Below are 19550 nucleotides of genomic sequence, written 5' to 3' on the forward strand. Positions count from 1 at the left end.
GAATGAAGACACTAATGAACAAATAAATACAATGAAGGATAAAACACAACACAGCCCCTCTATTAGTATCTAAGTTACAGTTCATGTTAAATCGTGATTTAGCTGTGACAACAGCACAGAAGCAGCACATGCCTCAGAGTTTCCTCTGGATGGGACTGTTTCCTCCAGCGGACGGGCTTCAGCTCAGGTGATCCAGCAGCTCGCTGTGTAGTCCCCTCGCTCCAACTTCTGCGAACTGCGTCTCCCGTCGTTCCTTGCGTCGCAGTGTCAACATGGCGCCTGTCTGCCGGACAAAAGGCGAATCTGTCTGACGGCGGATTGAAACCCAATTAGAAACAGAGGAGACATTTTGGGAAAACTGTCAGTGTCGGTGAGTCCTGGCGCCGCGAGGCAGCAGATACATGTCGGAGTGAGTGTGTGCGGAGGCTCTGACGCTGGAATAATCAGGTGGGTGAAGCTGCAACTACATCTGTGTTCACTCGGCGCTGCTGTTAGCTCCTGGTACGTTTCCCTCTAGACTCACTCGTGAAAACTCCTTAAAAAACCAGCCAGCGCTGCTGCATCTCACTTGTCCGTTCAACTCCTCTCCACTTAAACTGCGTTCATCCGATCTGATCCCGTCAGTCAAAAGTCAGGGTGTAATTCGGCTTTCACCTAGTTCACCAAAAACCATTTGATCAAACACAGTGTCAACTTTTCCAGCTTGTCCACAGTGTGCGCTGCGGAGATACACCGTGTCATTTTGTCGTGTTCGATCATGACGGTGAACTACAGAGGAAGCAGCGATACAATGAGCCCGTGTGTTGTGGGTTGGTTGTGTTGGTCTGTGGGATGTACGCCGAATTGAAGAGGAGTTATTCATTATTAGTAAAACGTCCTAACATACCATCTGTCGTTCATGCCTGTTTTCCTGGAAGAAGGGCAACATTAAAATTATAACTTTCTAAATGTAATTCGTCGTGCAAGTGGATAAACTATGTAGAAAGACCTGCACTGGGGGCTACCTTTACTTCAGGGACCCCCACCATGTAGTCTGTGAGCACATGCACCAGCTGCTCTTTTATTGTTGGATTATAATTCCCAGTTATGAAAGTTGTTAATGTAATTATAACTGTCCAAGTGCTCAGCTGCAGGAGACAGTCAGTACAGTCAGTGCCACGTCTGGTTGTGATCTCAGGCAGGTCGCCGGGTTCATCAATAATAATCCTGTTTATCTTTAACATGCTTGACTTGTGTCAGAGGTATGCCTTCAGTGAACCTGACATTGTTTTTAGTCTGAGGAGTAAAACAGCTACTGGTTCAGAGTCTTATTCTGAAAGGGACCCTCTCCATGAAGAGGTCAGAGGTCAAGTTCAGCCACAGTGCAGCCCCGTTGCCCTCCCTGGTCGGGCTTCAGGATCGTGTGAATGATGCATAAGGTTTTGAGTCAAACTGTTGAAGTACTACACTGGTTGTGACTTCAGCTTTTGTGGTTTGTACATTTTATGTCCATTATGTCCATTCTCCATGCTTTGTAATTTTATCTTAAAGACTTCAGTAGTGTGCGAAACCACTGTATATTATTATCTGATTATTACTAGTCCTTACTCTATACCAGTCACACAGTAATTCTAAATTACATATGCAAAACTCTGGCAAAGTGTCAATTATCGTTTACCACAACCAGAAAAACTGACATCCATGAAATACTAGGCTGTGTGATATATGTTTTAAACGTTTCCAGTCTGTTTCTGTCCATTTTAATTGAGGCTGTCTCTCCCTATAAAATAAGAACCAGCATGCTACTCAGTAGAGTACATACCTCTGCTAAGGCCCAGCAGTCCTCTTATGAAATCACATTTACATTCACTGCATCCCACATTTTATTTGGATCTGCACCAAATAACACACACTGATAAATATTTGTGTAATCCTGCTAACTAACATACAGACAAACGGAGAAGGACACTTTACCTCTTTGGTGGAGGTAATAACTTCAAGAGAACACTCGGACCACTTTTTTAAAAAGTACAGCGAGAACCCTGTCTTTACCAAAGTAAGTGCGGCCTACAGAAAGTGACTGTTGATTTATCATTGCCATGGTGAGAAACTTTGGTGATCATCAGCTTCAGTGACTGGGTCCTGAGTCCAGACAGATGTGCACAAAGGGAATCTTAAAGTGGTGTGGTTGCAACGGTGGCCAACACAGTATAAAAGTCAGTTTCCTGTCTTGATTTGAGAAATAACATTTTGATGGGATACACTATTGTATTCTGAGCTATGATAAATAATTTACCCATTTCTTCTCTCAGGACAGGAAGGGAAAAAGTCCAGTTTTCCTCCGAGTCACATGGTGTCATTGTGTCTTCTTACAATAGTCACACCTTTAAGAGGAAAGTTGGTTTCCTGCCAGTGTGGCTGGTAGAGAATAACCTTGCAGATAAATTAGGCCAAACATTGTTGCTTTTGCCCCGTGGCTATACTGAGACGTCCCACCCTGCTCTTGTTGCAGTAGGATGTGTTCTATTTCTACGGCACTCTACAGAAAGTATGAGAAGACACATTCAAATCAGTGAGATAGTGTACAAGTTAGCCTGTGTTAACAGCTATTTAAAAATCCAGACTTCAAGTCAAGTCTTGTCACACAGTGTTAGTAGACTGGACTTAGGTTCAAGGCCTGTACTGTTTAAAGATGGTGACATGTTTACAGCTATTTGTCTCTGTTTGCAGCAGTCTACTGTAAACTCTAAAGGCTGGGACTCAAGCCTATTTCTCCATATTTATGAGAATTTAGTTAATTCTACTCAATGTAAAAAAGCCTGGAGCCATTAGTCATGAGTGTCATAGAATGTCTACAGACATTATTGTAGTATAGTTCAAATGAGACTTTCATTGGTATGTATTTCAGTCACATTTTCTTAGTGTTTGGTCAGTCACCCTCTGCTTCTCTCAATTTGCACCATCTACAGCACTGCTGGTTTGAAAAATAATGGAATGAAAACCTTTCAGAGCTGGAGTTAAAGGTACAGTGTGTAGAATTTAGTGATATCTAGTGTTGAAATTACATATTGCAGCTGAACACCCCTCACCTCACCCTCTCCTTCCAAACATGAAAAATAAACTGTGGTAGTCTTTAATTGTCATAGGTGGTGTCAAAGGTGTTTAGTTTGTTCAGTCTGGACTAATGTAAAAAACATGGCGGCCTCCGTAGAGAGGCTCCCCTCGATGTAAATATAAAGTATTTAAATATAAAGGGCCTTTTATGGGATAAAGAAAACTACAATTTAGATGAAACAAACTAGTGAAAACATCATGAGGATTATTCTACATTAAATTTCTTCCAATAGATCCCTTTCACCTCAATCTTACACACTGAACCTTTAAGGTGCCAGCCACGGACCAGTCGTTATTCCCTATCTTATTTACTTCATACTCTACACTATCTGATAATATCACTCGAAAGGTAGCCAGTGTTTTCTAATGCTCTAAGTCACCTTTGAGATGTTGTCAGTTCAAGTGGTTGGACACTGTTTGTCTATACAACGTTAGTAAATGATAAAAAAAAATATATCTTCTGAACAGTTGTCTGTATGATATTGATGATGGCTGAATAAAGTAACTACTCGATGATCCTCAGTTGTTCTTAGTTGAATATATGAGTTTATTATGATATGGATCTGTTGACAGAGAAGATTCTCAGTCTAATGTACATGCATATAGTCAAATCAAAAAGCTAAATCAGTACAGCAGATGCTTCATAGTATTATACTCTTTTGAAGGAAAAAATATATTCGCCTGCCTCACCTTGACCCACAGACTCCCAAGTTTTGCCTAGACACAGCATCGTCCTTACACAGGGATCATAAATCCCACAGTTGGGTTCAGGCCTTGTAAGTCACAACAACTTGTACAGATCGTTAGGATGTACAGGAACCATACAGTGAATGTAAATTCCTCACAGGCTGTGGCATGAAGCAGGCGTCACCTGATTGTTGTAAGTTCTCTAAATAGAAATCCAGAAGAGCAACTTAAGCGTGATGTCTCGACACTTGAGGACAGACAGTTCACTCTTGGTTTCATTAGACCAGAAAATCTTGTTTCTCACACACACAGTGAAGATTTTAATTTCTTGCGCTCAGGTGAGGCCTCCGTCTAAACACCCTGTCATGAAGCCCAGATCAATGAACTACTACAGTGATGGTTACCCTTTTTAAAGTTTCTCCCATCTCTAAACAGGATTTCTGGAGCTCGGCTAGAGAGGCTATTGTGTTCTTGGTTATCTCTCTTACAAAAGCCCTTTCTCGCTAATTGCTCAGTTTGGCTGTTTGTTCCAAACTTCTTTCATTTAAGAATCACAGTGGCCTCTGTGATTGTCACTGGGGTTCTAGCAAACCTTCAATGCTGCAGAAATGTGTTTGTGGCCAATCCTGTCTCTGAGCAGCTGCTTTGACTTTGTTGTTGCTCTGATATACATTGTCAGTTGTGAAACCTCAGCTGTGTGCCTTACAAAAGCATGTCCAGTCAATTGAATTTACCATAGGTGGGTTCCAATCAAACATCTCAGAGATGCTCAAGCGAATTAAGAGGAACCTGAGATAAAATTAAATTGTCTGAATTCTTATGTCAATGTGATAATCCAGTTTTTGTATTGTTTGCTCTTTCGTCAGTGAGGGGTATCGAGTGTATGTATGGGGTCTAAAAGTTAAAGTGGTGGAGTTGTATGTTGCAGCTGAACACTGCTCACCTCGTGCTCCCCTTCCAAACATGAAAGAGAACCTGTGGTAGCCTTCAGTTCTCTTAAAAACTCATAAGGTGTTTAGTTTGTTCAGTTTGGGCTACGGTAAAAAACATGGCAGCCCGCTGTAAATATAAATTATTTAAGTATGAAGGGCTCAGTCTAAGGTAAAGAAAACAACAATTGGTACAGTTTAGATGAAACACACTAGTGAAAACATCACTAGGATTATTTTATAATAAATTTGTGCCAATAGATCCCTTGCACACATCTTACACACTGAACCTTTAAGGCACAACAAAATAACTAAAGGCAAATAATTTTAAACTAACTAACTATACATTGTAAACTAAAAAAGCTAAGTGAATCATTTTACCATGATTTTGCCGCCTTGTTATCGATCCTGTCTTACTGTCTATTAGTATGACTCATCCTCTGCAGCAGAGACACAAAGTATGGTGCTTGGCTGCCTGAAATGTAAATTTTTCTTGGCATTTTTCCAGAGACGCACACACAGTAAACCTCCCCCTCCCGCTCTATAAGTGTTGACATGTCTGCTGACTTTGATTCTTCGTCCTGTTTTTCTTCTTGGCATCAGAAAGAAAAGCACAGAGACAGATGTGCTATATCGTTTGTCTGTTTATCTCCTTCTCCCTCACTTCACTTCAGTTCAGTGACTATTATAATTACAGTTTTTAGAAGTGACATTAAATTAAATACTTCAGTTCAGTGACTATGATTATGAAATTACATTAAATCGGGACACATTTAAGAATACATGGCTTGTCAACATATTACAAGAACTGTGTCTGCAGCATCATTTCTGTAACATGATGTGATTACTGGGGTTAAAAACATCCACTGTAATAAATTCTTATTTAATCGAGAGGAATGCACTTCAGATCTGGATAGCAGCTGCTGTGCTCTGTCTTATCGTGTGTGCTGTAAATCTGCAGACAGGAAGCTAACAGACGTGACTTTGCCTCTGTTTTTCTCTGAGATTGTCTCCTTGCCAGTGCTTTTTGGGAATGTAAAGCTTAACAGATTAAGCATATCTGAAAGTTGCATATGTAATTGGATCCCTTAAGTTATAATCCTACTAAGAAATCAGTCATCAGACCCCATTTTGATACTGTTACATCCTGAACTGAATGTATTCAATATTCTTTTACCTCCTCTGCCATGTGTAGTAATTCATTGTTGCTGGTGTGTGGTTTTTATTGCACACAAGAAATTGAAAACAATGCATGCAGCAGACGTGACATGAAAGATGAAAGCCTGTGCATACCTGCATTTCACACAGTGCGTCAAATTACTTTGGACTACTGTCTTCTGCAGTCTCCTCCTTTAAATCAATGTGATGCTTCATAAATCCCTCCTCTACATAACTCCTGTCCTCTGTGGTCATGTAGTATTTTCTTTTTCTGTATTAAAACCTAAAGGGCCCCTCTGGACCTAACTTCTGTTTTGTGTGAACTAGTCATTACCTATATTTTTATTATATCATGATGGAGATAGAATAGGCTTCTTTGCCCTTTATACATTAGGTTTCACAATTTAACTATTCAAAATCATTACTTCTCCTCCAAAGTAAAGACCAGTGTGACCGACCCAGAGATCTGTCTGACCTCCTTGGATATAAACATTGGTCTAACACACTCTTTTATTGTGTCTTTTCTACTCTTTCACACTTTCTCTCTTCTTCTTGTGACTTTTCTTTTTCTCAGGCTAAAGTGTCTCACTGGTTACGTTTATCTATAGAATTACTGTGATTTGGAGATGATGAGATATTTGAGATGTGTCAAGCATAGAAAATTAATTGATGTGCTCAGGTTCCGACACCAAGGAGTTTGTGCTCCTCCCTACAACATACACCTACTGCGAAGTGTTAAAAAGTGAGAGGGTCAATCTTCTTTGGTATTAATGTTTTTTTTTTTGTGATATCCTTCAGGATGTTCCAGCAGTGTGAAGAGCCTCGTTTCACCATCGAGCAGATCGACCTCCTCCAGAGGTTGAGGAGAACTGGGATCACCCAGGCGGAGGTCCTCCATGCCCTGGACACCCTTGACCACCTGGACCGGCAACATGGACATAAGTTGACCCACAAACCTTCCTACATGCCTCCCTCATCTTCTTCCAGCACCGTCGCTGCCTCTTCATCCATGACTTCTGCTGCCACTCAGACAAGCTTCCCTGACAACCAACTTTCCATGTCACCCAACAATAACTTCGACACCACCTCCCTGCCTCTGCCGGTTCCAGTTGCCTCACCTGTTGTTATGGCAGCGGTGGCTCAGAACGGCCTGGTTGCCGTCAGCAATGGGAGGCTGTCACCGCCGCGGTTTCCTCTTGGCGTGGTTGGTGGCAGTGTAACAGCACCAGGCTACGGGTTTGAGGCCAGTGAAGAGGACATAGATGTTGATGAAAAGGTGGAGGACTTGATGAGGTAAGAGAAGACCAGACTTGTCTTAACTTGGACTGTTCTTAGGCCAGGACTGAATAAAACCAATATGAACCAGGTCAACTTGCTGGGGACAATTTTGTCCCCTGAATGGGAGACTTCTCATCAACCTCAAGGGGGTAGCAGTGATTTGATGCTTGTTTATATGATGTGTTACGGTACATATGCTCTTAGCTCCCAAAAAGATTGAGTAAAAGCTTTTGTGTTTATCCTTTTTTCACCTGAATAAGGTAAAAGTAAAAGTTTGTGTTCTTTGTTTTCTTCTGGAAAGGAAGAACGCCAACATTTTTACTTTACTGTTTTTTTATGCTAAAGCACTTGTACCGTAACACCTCATATTCTGTTGTTACTTTTGCATTTGTGTTTTCTGTTAAAGGTACAGTGTGTAGAATTTCTTGATATCTAGTGTTGAAATTGCATGTTGCAGCTGAACATGTTTGTCCAGTCTGGACTAATGTAAAAAACATGGCGGCCTCCGTAGAGAGGGTCACCTCGATGTAAATATAAAGTATTTAAATATAAAGGTCATTTTCTGGGGCTATGAACTAGTGAAAACATCATGAGGATTATTCTACATTAAAATTCTGCCAATAGTTTCACCTAAATCTTACACACTGGACCTTTAATGTGTTTGTGCCACCATAGTTTTATGAGTTTTATGTTATCTGTAAAAATATGATGGTTAGCCGCTCTGGTTTGTACCGTACACAACAAAACATGGTCACAGCTGAGAAAAAGCTTCAGTGACTGTGTGAACAGCTGCAGCTTCTTAGTTACTGGTGAGATGTCAGTTGTAAACAAAGAGATGGGGGCGACAAATAGACCATAAACACAAACTAGTTTACAGTAGTTGGCCAGCAACCAAGAACCTTGTTGATGAGGGTATAAAAGACTGAACTGAGGGCACAGGAATAACTGGACAACCACGAATAATCATTGTGGATAACTATGATTACGGTATTCCAATAATGACTGTTGTTGGAATGAAAATGGTGTACATGATTTCTGAACCACATAACGACATATAGATCCTGACACAAGAGAGCAGGTGTTAATACAAAAAGCCTGATGATCGACAAGGCTGCTTTTAGCTCACACTGTATGTGAATATGATATGAGTATTACTGTCTACAAATGCACAGACTGTACTCACACACACACACACACACACACACACACACACACACACACACACACACTCTCACACACTCTCACACACTCCAGTGCCTCTCATTTGTAGTCTGCAGCCAGACAGTAGCAATCAGTGTTATTGATCTGAATGTGTGTGAAGATGAAATCAAAACAGAGGAGCAGAGAACATTACAACAGAATCAGGTTTAAATTCCTGCACATGTTCAGCTGTCGTCCAAACACTGTGACTCACAGTTACAGCTGGTTTAAGCAAAGTGACTGTTGTGTTGTGCGTTGTGTTTCAGTAATGTCTGACCGTTGAAGATCTAGACATGTATTACACTCCGTGTAAACACTATACTCTCTGTGCTTGTAGAAGGGACAGTGCTTTGATCAAAGAGGAGATTAAATCCTTCCTGGCAAACAGGCGGATTTCCCAGGCCGTGGTCGCTCAGGTAACGGGTGAGTATCAGCTTCATCTGTACTTTTAAAACCAGGCCCATTAAATCACTACCAGAGCAACATGGTGTAATCAGCAAATATTCAGCCAACTGAGGATTCAGATCTGACTCCGCTCCTCTTCCTCCCAGGGATCAGTCAGAGTCGGATCTCCCATTGGCTCCTACAGCAGGGATCTGATCTCAGCGAGCAGAAGAAACGAGCCTTCTTTCGCTGGTACCAGCTGGAGAAGACCAACCCGGGTAACCCCACCGCCTATATAACATAACTTTGCCCCCTTCTTCCACTTGCGAAAACGTCAGTAACAGTTTTATTAACACTGACTGAGCACAGTCTTCCACTAAAAAAGGAAACTCGCTGCTATAACAGAAGCTGCTTTCAGTCATGCACTGAACTCCAGATATTCTTTTGAAATTTCTCGAGGGGCTGTATGAGAACACAGATGTCTGGGTTCATTGCTCCAGACATCTGTGGAGTTTCTCCTACCAGTGTCCTACTTAAAACTGTTCTTGTGAGTCCATGTGAGAATACAGCTGGAAAATTTGAGAAAGATTCATGTTTCTAGTATGCGACAGATGCAAAACTAAAGAGGTACCCCACATGTAGAGGACTCAGACGAAGATTTCAACTGGGAAACATGTGATTCAAGAGCTTTTGGTGATGAGGGCCAACCTCAGCAGAATTTTATACATTATGTTCTGCCTCATGTACGATCTACCCATATGCCCCCCCACGCCTGAATGTCCCAGAGATTTGCCAATGTCCTGCCTTGTTCCTCGTATGTGAAAGCCAAAGTCCACAGAATGTATGGACATAATCTGGACTATAATAATGTAATAATAACAGCTATAATGAGGGATGGTTAATCTGTAAAAGCACAGTTTATTTTGGACAATTCATGTCCTCTGCATGCTGTCAATGTGTCCTTGTGTAGGACCCAGGACACCCTGTTCTGTCAGCTGGATTTCATCGGCACAGAAAATTAATTTTGTCCCTCAGCTCACGGGTGTTCAAAGCTGTGACTGCAATATGAAGTTAAAGAGAGAAAGGTCTTGAGCCTTAATTTAGAGGATAGAAAACATGAAGACACAATAAATGTTTAAAAGAGTAGTAGATAATATGTAAAGAAAATCCAGTTAAATGTGAAATTACATAAGAGTCTGAAGAATAAGGCCATTGAATAATGTAATAATTAGAGGTTAAGATGGCAACAAATGAAGTTAAAACAGTGCAGACGCACAAATGGTTCTGATATTTGCAGAGTCGCAGATGTGATGTTTTATTAAAGAAACAAAAGCAGTAGCATATGTTTGCATTTTTATGATCATCTTGAGATTTTACTCCTGAGGAAAAGAAAGTTGTTTTGCTGACATTGAACAATGACTACACTGTGTCAAGTGGAGTGGAACTTAAAGTATGAAAAATGAGAACAGTCTAACTGAAGTGAGTCTGTGTTTTCACTTGAACACTGGAGGGATGCTTTAATAATAACCCCTTCTGTGCATCAGGATGTGATGGGTCACTCTTGTCTTCACAATGTGATGCTGATTATGTACACTAAGTTTTTTATATAAATATACAAACATAATATACAATGCCTTCTGTTCATGATTATAATTTAGATGTACAGTATTTTTAGGTGGAGGAACTGAATGGATAAGTACATTTTTTATTATATATTACTTTATATTTTAAAGTGACTGTAGACTTACCCTCAGAAGAAGCGTGGAAACCACCTTTGTTTACCTGCTTACTATCACTCAACTTCTGGATGCTGATCTATATGAAAATGTTATTTTTTTTCCCGTAGAGTTTCAGAAAAGTTAGCTAATACTGCTGTTTGAAAGAAAAAAAACTGTTTGTTTTATAGGTATTTATTAGTGACTGACTCTATGAAAGTAAAAACAGTGAAATTCCCAGGAGTACTTTATCTCTTTATCCAAATCACATATCTTCAGGCTTTTCTACATAATCTTCTTGTCTAATATTTCTTCAGCTCCTTTTTCTTCTCAGAACGTCCCACTTTAAAGACCTCTGTCCTGAAAACTGGTTGTATATTTTATTTTTTAATAATTTAGTAATGTATTTGTGACTTGAGGTGCCACTCTGGCCATGCGAGCTGCCCCACTGGCTCTGGAGGACATAATGGAGTGGCAACAAGCTCCGCCCCCGTTTGGCGCTGCCCCTGGTGGCTTCCGTCTTCGGCGGGGGAGCAGATTCACCTGGAGGAAGGAGTGTCTGGCTGTCATGGAGAGGTGAGGAGGAGCAACGTTGAGGAAGTGTGAGTGTCTTTGTATATTGTTTGATTGGCATTGTAATTATAACATTGTGTGTCACAGCTACTTCAGTGATAACCAGTACCCTGATGAAGCGAAGAGAGAGGATATCGCCACTGCCTGCAATGCCGTCATTCATAAACCAGGTAGATAATAATTCATAGTTTTTTAAAAATTCCCAAACTTTGACTTAATTAGTCGGAACCTTTATTGACTTCCCTCACAATTACTAAGTAAGCAGTTACATCTTTTTATTGACTGAGAGGACGAGGGCTCATTGCGTTGCTCAAGAGCACAGAGCTGTACGGTGGCATTTAACAAGTCAAGCAGTCGAAGGGTTCAAATGCAACTTCATGCATATTTGTTTAAATTAGCTTCTTATGAATTATATATTTAATATAGAGTTATTTTATTCCTCCTTAAACATTTTGTGTGTGTGCGTGTCTCACAGGAAAGAAGCTGACTGATCTGGAGAGGGTCACATCTCTGAAGGTCTACAACTGGTTTGCAAACCGACGCAAAGACATCAAGAGGCGCGCCAACATTGGTAATGTCTACCTCTGTGTGTGGTCACTGTAGTTATCATTAGTGTAACTCAGCATGAAGCAGGTACTTGGAAATGTAATGTTTGTTATCTCTCGTGCTGTGCTGAGTTTTCAGATAGTCTCTAAATAAATAAATTAACACACATGAAAGAGCTTTTTCTCCTAATGCACGTCCTTGTTGACCAACTGGTTGACTGTTGACCTGCACCTGCTCTTCACAAACTGCTGCTGTACAATCTCACACACATCTGGGCATCAAACACTTATTCTCATCTTTACCAGCAGATGCATCAGCATGATGACATTCTGCTCTAGAGGAGCAGCTTCTGAATGCATCCAAGTGTGTTGTTGATCGAAGTCGATATGCTATGATCAGGTTTGTGTTTTTGAAGAAGCAGCCATCTTGGAGAGTCACGGCATCGAGGTTCAGAGTCCTGGAGGTCAGTCCAACAGTGACGAGGTGGATGGCAACGACTTCCCTGACCAGGTAAAGTAAATGCAGCTTCCCCATCGAGATAAACACCCAGTTTACACCGAACAGGTCAGTGTGTAAACTAAATTATATGACTGTTCTATGATGTATAAATGTAAGGGTTAATCATGGATCAAAACACCACCTAAGCGATTTTCAGACTTGAACTTCGAGTTTTCCTGCAGTTTGCTTTTCACACATGCACAACACAGTGGGAGGTTCTCTGCACAGACGCGTTCACAACAGAAACAAATCCTCCACATTATTCAGGCGATAGATGGAGCAGCAGGTAGTGACATTTACATCCAGTCATTTCACCCCTATCTTTACAGAGACCCGTAATGGTCAGCAGTAGAAATATTCAGTATTCATTTACAACACCACCGTTTTGGATATGTAATTATAAAGTTACAGCATTGTGATACTGTTTGCCCATATGAGGATGTGGTTATTGTATAGCCTTTGTGCTGCTCTGTTACAGGGATGTGAGGTTTCCTTATTTGAGAAGAGGGCTTCAGCCAGGCAGTTTGGGTTCAGTAGAGCTGACCTCTCCTCTCCAACCCAGGTACAGTTCCACTACAACCACTGCCTTCCACAATGCAAACTGCATTTATCATTAGTTTTCATCTCACATTTAGGCTACATCCAGGCTACCTCGTTTTTGTTTTAAAACGCATCAACTCTGCTGATACACCTGGCGTCCACACTACTTCAGAGTTTTAGAGCCACTAAATTACAACAAGCTCTATCCTCTGCTTTTTAATTTTAAAACAACATTTTCAAACGAAACCCTAGTTGTATTGATGTAGCCTTAGAGAAAAAGTGTGGATTCAAAGAAAAAAAACCAACTCATTCTCTCCTCTTCTCCTTGCTCAGGTTCCCACACTGCTCCCCAGCTGGTTCTCCGCTCTGAGTAGAGGAGGCTTGTCCGGACAGAGGGGCACGTCTCTGATTGGCCGCTCCCCAGTGACAGGCACAGGTCCTCAGGCAGAAGGATCCAGATTGACGGGCGTGTCCTGGTCTCCACCGTCTCCTTCCCTCCAGGACGAACCCACCATCCACAGCGTGCTGTCCGAGCCCCAGGACCCCATCGGGTTGGAGAAGGCGGCTGCCAATCAGGTGGAAGGGGCGGGCTGCAGCGCGGGGAATGACATCAAGACGGAAATGCTTGAGGATGACTGAAGAGGGTGGTGGATATTGGAGTTGTCAGAGAACAGGTGTGTTAATATGCAAGCTGATTTTATAGGAATGTAATAAGTGGGAAAAAAATGACCAAAAGTCGTGTAAACGCCAACCCTGAGATACCTCCCAACCCTACCTCCAACCATCAACCTGCTCTGCTATGCTCTTATAGGCATTACTAGTGTATTATATCAATGACAATAATAATAACGGTAAACTTCTTTTTGTCAAAGTCCACGTCAGATGACTGTGGAATATTTCAAATGCCTTAAAAACAACAAAATCAAATAAAAAGGTGAAATAAATAATAATAAAGTTACTCAGTTATGACAAAGAAAATGCATAGCCCTCATCAAAAGTAATGTGTATTATCTTACTTATTATTGTTTGTTGATTTGTTTTTATTAAGGCATTTTTAATCTTCCACAGCAGAGACTGACTAAGTAACAGGACTTGATGTTTTGTGCAGATTTCCTTGATAAACTGCGTTTTTACAAACACTGTATTCATCACGGGATTCAAAAGATTTCAGGGTCTTGCACTGTGATCACAACACAACTGAACAGCCTCAAAAACTAAAATATATGAATTTGACAGGTAATTTTAACTGCTTGTTTTAAAATCAGAGTTATGTAACTCATGTCATCGCAGTTGAACACATTTCACCTTTGCTGTTGATTCCTTCCACTGAGAAGAACAGCAGAATAAGCTTAGTTTTTTTTTTTTTTTAAGTCAAGGTCACGTCACAGCGTAAGATGACTAAAAATGACCAGTTCCTCTGTCCCCCACCCTGATGAAATAAGCTCAACATATGGAAGCAAAGAATGGGCACAATAATTTGAATTTGAACACATTTTCCATTTTTTTTATGGTCACAAACTCTGATAAAAACTTCAGCTCTCAGCTATCTTCAGCTCTCTTTTCAGTCACTTGTCTGAGCTGCTCCCCCTTAGATCATACGACAAAGAAAATGTAACACAACTCAATTGCTTTGTCCTGGCTGCTTGAATGTTCAAATTTAAATTTCTGTTTTGAAATATATGTGTAAAAATGATCACACAAGGTGCTTTTTAGTGCTAGAGTGATGATTTTGCTACAAAGAAACAAATATAACCCAAAGCCCTTTATGGAAAATGAAAAATACCTTTATTGCTGTGACTAATGCATGACAAAGATAGAAAATCCCCCCAAATGTTGCTGCACAGTAAGTAGTCACCCAGATGATGGGGAAAAGTTTTTTAAATCTTTGCCATGCATTAGCCACATAAATAAAAACTTGGATGTGGACGTTTTTCAGTTTAAAATGAGCCACTAGAACTTTTGACTTTATAAAATGTGTGATCACATTATTTTTTTAGATTCACCAATTTAAATGTTAGAAATAATATTTTCTTTTAAATTACACATTTTTAAATGAGCTACAGAAATTTTAAAGAAGAATTCAAGACCCATGAGCAGGTGTCTTTCTAGATAAAATACTTCAAATCTATAAATCAGGTGGTTAAGTGGAATGACACTCAGTAGAGTGCATACCTCATTGCACACGCTCAAAGATATCAGTCTTCTAAATATGCCGGATTATTTCATCCATGAATAATTCAATTGGAAATAGTTGGGATTGTTGAAAAAAAAAACTTGGGGTTAAAAAAATAACCTCCTCAGTAGAAGTACTGTAATTCGGCCTCCAGCTTCTAATAAAATTCAAATTGTTATGGCCTCTTTGCTTCCATATCAGTAACAAATAATTAAGAAAGAAAAAGTGACAAATGTCACATTTCGCCAAATACAGATTTGCGTAAAAACTAGAAATGTGAGTGTCCAGGCGACCAAGTGTTCTTTATTCATTTGTGCCCTGTTCCGTGACGGATGCTCAGGCAGAATGAATGATCACTGTGAGATCATCTATAATCAATAGAAATCAATCAGCTGGGAGGGTTCAACAGTTTAATCAAACTGTTTAGATATTACAGATTCAAGTGTAAAGTGACTACACAAATATAATAGAGGCGTATGTACGCATACGTACACACATACGTATATACAGTATATATATATATATATGATATAAACTGTGAGGGTATGTGTATATGTGCCCTGATCCATTTCTAGTTACAGTATATAAACATATAAGCTTCTAAAGAGAGAAACTATCAATATGAGTCTTTGTTGTTGGCGAAGGTGAGTGAAGCATTAGCCAAAGTATTAAGTTTTAAATTTTCTGAGTGTATGAGAGTCATGGATAGAACTATGTATTAGAGATATGCTAATCAAAGACGCATCAGATGTGTCACATTATCGCAAAGCTAAATGCATCGTTTTCCTCTGTAGGTATATCTGTGTTCGTGCCCGATATGCCATGTGTTCTAAACACATCAGTTTTCATTTTAAATGACACTTTATTGGATAAATGTCATGGTGCTTAAGAGTCGCTGCTGGTCAAACGCTTCGTGGTCAGTGACGGACCACAGACCAACTGAGGTTGTTCCTCAGGCTAAGAGTTGGATTCTTTAGGGACGACCACAAGGAGAAGTCGTCTTTATCTGAAACATAAATGTCTGGTCACTCGAGTCAAGAAATATTTATCCCAGTACAGCCGCTGTAGAAGTCCCATCTGTTCTCTGCTTTACAGTAAAATCCTCATGGATCGTTATTCAGGGTTTAACCCTTTAGACCAGAGTCTTATTACTGGTTGGATGAGAAAATACTAAATAACTAGCAGGAGACATGCTTATCTTATCATTATTCATCTCACTTGTGTGTCCGCTATATTCATCATCCATCATCACTTATTCTTGGAGGGTCATGGAGCCAATCCCAGCAGGCATCGGGTGAGAAGCAGGGTACATCCTGGACAGGTCACCAGTGTATTACAGGGTCAACTCATAGAGACAAACATCTATTCACACTCACACCTGCAGTTTCGAGTTTCCACTTAATCAGAACCTTCTTGCTTTGAGGTGACAGTGCTAACCACTGTGTCACCCAGCAAGTGATAACATCTCTGCTGTTTCCCTGAATGAGCAGTTCAGATGTATTGTGTTTCTGGTTTCTGCAGTGTGAATGGATACAATCAGCATTCACTCCCTGGTCAAAGGACTCTGCAGTAGATGGGTTTAATCGACTCCGATCGGTAGTGACGGAGACATGACACGATAGACAGCGAAGTGCGAGAGCTCCTCAGTTGTTGGTGCCCTCCTAACTTTGAAAATGACTCATTGGAAAACAACCGAAAGGTAAACTCCTCTTCTGTCAATGGGAAAGAAGTCATTCACCTTTTTGAACGGGTTTACCTGTGTTTAAAAACAACCTGCTCACAGGTGTAAAAGAGGATGAGGGTGTAGTGAACCAGAACCAGAACAATGAGCTAAAACAGGCTGAAAGACTACAGAGGGCGATGGTCACGTTATTCCACACATTTGTTCCTGTTTCCATTTCAGTGTAGCTTGGCTCCCTGATGAGGTTTTAATGACAACATTTTGAATGAGGCTGATTATTAGTCAGCTGCTTCTGTTTCATTGTGTAGTGTGACCATTGTGTGACACAGGTCAGGCTGTGGTGCAGTGTAACCGTTGGTGGAAATAGTTCTTTGTCTTTAGCACTGCAGCTGTGATCCGGCTTCACGGAACCATGTCCCTGATGTGACATTAGTTATTCAGCACATGAGATGTACTGAAGGATTTTAAGTTGAAGTGCCTTATTTTTTACAGTGTACAGGATCAGTGCAGGCCGGAGGACTCCTACAGCGGCTGTAAACACATGACTAATGCTAACTAAGCTACGCTACATATGAACAGTGAAGTGGCTTCATTCAAACCGGTTCATCATGTTGATCCCCAAGGTGCTTTATAGGCTCAGCTACTAGTTCAGAGTGAAACACTCGACACATATACCTCACTAATAACCAAACACCCCCCTTAGCTACAGTATAAGCTACACCTGCTCCGCAGCTGCGTTAATGTGAATCATCACCCGGACCGCTGGGAATAAAAGAAGCTGTAACGACAGCCCACTGGCTAATAACACCAACTTCAGTGTCCTTTTAAAAGGGAAATTCCCTCAAACTCTAGCCAATAAATATTAATTTGGAAAGTAAAGGGAAGTTCCACTCCAGACAAAACCAGATTTATTTGTTCCTCAGCTCAGAGTCCATGGAATAAATGTATAATAGTTTATTTTGCTCCTCATCCTGGTGGAGTCCAAACACGTCGTCAGTGTTGGTTTCAGACTGAGCGTCTGAGAAAGTGTTAAATTTAGTGGTGGAATGTCTCTTTAGTTGTGCGGCAGCAGAGCTGTCCTGGTGTCTTTGCTTTAAGCAGTTAGACTCTGAGGCATCACTTATGTAGCTTTGTCCTCAATTTTTGCTTATTTACACCAAAAATATCAAATCAACCTCTCCGAGGGTTGGAAAATGATTTATTTTTTCTTTTGAATCTGCCAAGCAGAAGCCTTTCTGAAGTGAATCTGTGGATTCATTTAAGACAAAGTGCTGTTCTGAGATTATTTCAGCATTGAAAGCCTTCATGGTGTTATCGTGAAGTTGTACTTTAGAGTTCTGATGCAGATAATTGAAAGATTGTCTGTGTCCTTTTGTTTTTGTGTCATTGTAGAGCCAAGAAATCTGAAAGCAAAAAAGACAAATTCAACAAATTAAAAACAAAAGATTTGACACGCATGCTTAATGAGGAACCACAAAGTAAATGAAACTGTAATTGAAACGAGCTGCTGTCAGGGGTTTTTTTTGTGGAAAAGTTTTTGCTCTCAGATTTTCTTCCTGCCTTGTTTGTTGCACATGTTCAGTGGGTGGGTTTAATCCACCTGCGTTAATGTACATTTCAACATTAAAAAAAACAAAACAAAATCTATTAAAGCAAAAGGTTAAAATGTCTTTTCATATAATAAAAAAGTTAAGTCATATTAAATTTCCCTTAAGCAACTTACATAAGCATTTGCAGTGTGTCAGCGTGTTTCCTTCTTCTCTGGTTTAAATGCAGTTCTACCTTCAGCCTTCATTCCTCTGTTGCCTCTGTTTTGTTTTGAAACGGCGAGCGTCCTTCACTGCTTCTTCACAGGAACGAAGCAGCTGATGAATCAGATCAGGTCCTGGAACATGGACGCGTGCACGTGTGTCCAGTCATTCACTGTTTTCTCGATCACGTTCATAACTACTCATTGTCGTCTCTTCCTCAACAAACACAGCAGAGTAAATACGTACTGGATCTGAGATGCCTTCACTGGCTGCCAGTACCACAGAGGTAGGATGAATTTACTGGGCTGTAGAGGCGCCATCTGATCTGAGATCTGCTGCCTGAACAGGCAGCTCTGAGAGTGAGCTTTTATTGTAGTGGGAGAAAAAGACAGTTGTGAAAGCATCCAGCAAATAAAATGTGGATGTTCCATCTTAATGTTCTCATTTAATCAGCCAATGACTGGAAATGCGACTAAAAACATTTGATCTGCTACTTCATTCTGGAAATAAACTCTTGAATAATTCTGTGTAAGAAGAAAATGATCAAACCCTCAGCAGGATGTTTGTTGTAGCAGTTTGAATCTTTGTGTTTTCTTCTTTTTAATCCCCTCTCGTTCTCTATTTCAAGATTTAGTGCCTTTTTTGGACGGTAGACTGTTCTGTAATGGTTATGTAGAAAATCTACATATGCCTTTTGTTACTTTTTCATCTGTTGGATAAACCTTATTTGTTATTTTTAAGGTGTGTTTTTATTGATATTATATTTACAAGGGAATAAAAACTGATCAGAGTCCACACAGTGTGTCTTGGTTTGTCCTGTCGTGTTTATCAGCTGCTCATAGAAACGTCTCGTAGAATATATAATATTTATATGTAACTTTTTTTTTCTTAAAACTTTGTTTAAAATAATGTAAAAGTTTTGAAAATAAACTTAATGTCCCTTAAAGCTTTAATACTACATAGTATTAATACTAAGATTTTACCGGGTTTCAGCTTGGTCTGAATTATCTGAATTTAAGAACTTTATAAATCATTATATACCTTTAAAATATGATGTACTAGGTCTTTAATATGTTCAGGTTGGTCTTAATTATGTGAAACACTGTGTGCAGAATATTTTGTTCTCAGGGACTTCTTCTCAAAGAAGCTGATTCAGAGACAATAAATGTTTGGAGCTATAAAAGGTGTCCAAATTAAATTAAATTTAGATTAAAACTATTAACATAAATCCTCCATATTACTAACAGCCCCTTAAATGAGCAGTGAGACTCATCCCACTACAGTAACTTTGTTGAAACTGGATTAAACAATCCCAACTCAATGTCCTTAGCTGCCACTTAACTT

At 40.1% G+C, this 19550-nt stretch overlaps 1 protein-coding gene across 3 annotated transcripts; it reads left to right on the forward strand.

The window, feature by feature from the left end:
• The first annotated feature begins 258 nt into the window (after window positions 1–258).
• Window positions 259–19008, forward strand: LOC109625143 (homeobox-containing protein 1-like). Of its 3 annotated transcripts, none has more exons than XM_020080255.2 (10): window positions 259–447; window positions 6666–7160; window positions 8683–8768; window positions 8897–9007; window positions 10864–11020; window positions 11105–11187; window positions 11493–11588; window positions 11985–12073; window positions 12540–12623; window positions 12935–19008. In XM_020080255.2, exons 2-10 carry the CDS (start codon window positions 6667–6669, stop codon window positions 13238–13240), a joined length of 1506 nt encoding a protein of 501 aa, XP_019935814.2. In that variant the 5' UTR covers window positions 259–447; window position 6666; the 3' UTR covers window positions 13241–19008. The 3 variants fall into 3 exon arrangements, with proteins under 3 accessions (XP_019935814.2, XP_019935812.2, XP_019935813.2); XM_020080253.2 differs by having other exon boundaries at window positions 262–447; window positions 11979–12073; window positions 12935–17901; XM_020080254.2 differs by having other exon boundaries at window positions 303–447; window positions 11982–12073.
• Window positions 19009–19550: the final 542 nt, after the last annotated feature.

Source organism: Paralichthys olivaceus, chromosome 1, assembly GCF_024713975.1.
Source record: "Paralichthys olivaceus isolate ysfri-2021 chromosome 1, ASM2471397v2, whole genome shotgun sequence".
In the NCBI taxonomy this organism is placed as follows: domain Eukaryota; kingdom Metazoa; phylum Chordata; class Actinopteri; order Pleuronectiformes; family Paralichthyidae; genus Paralichthys; species Paralichthys olivaceus.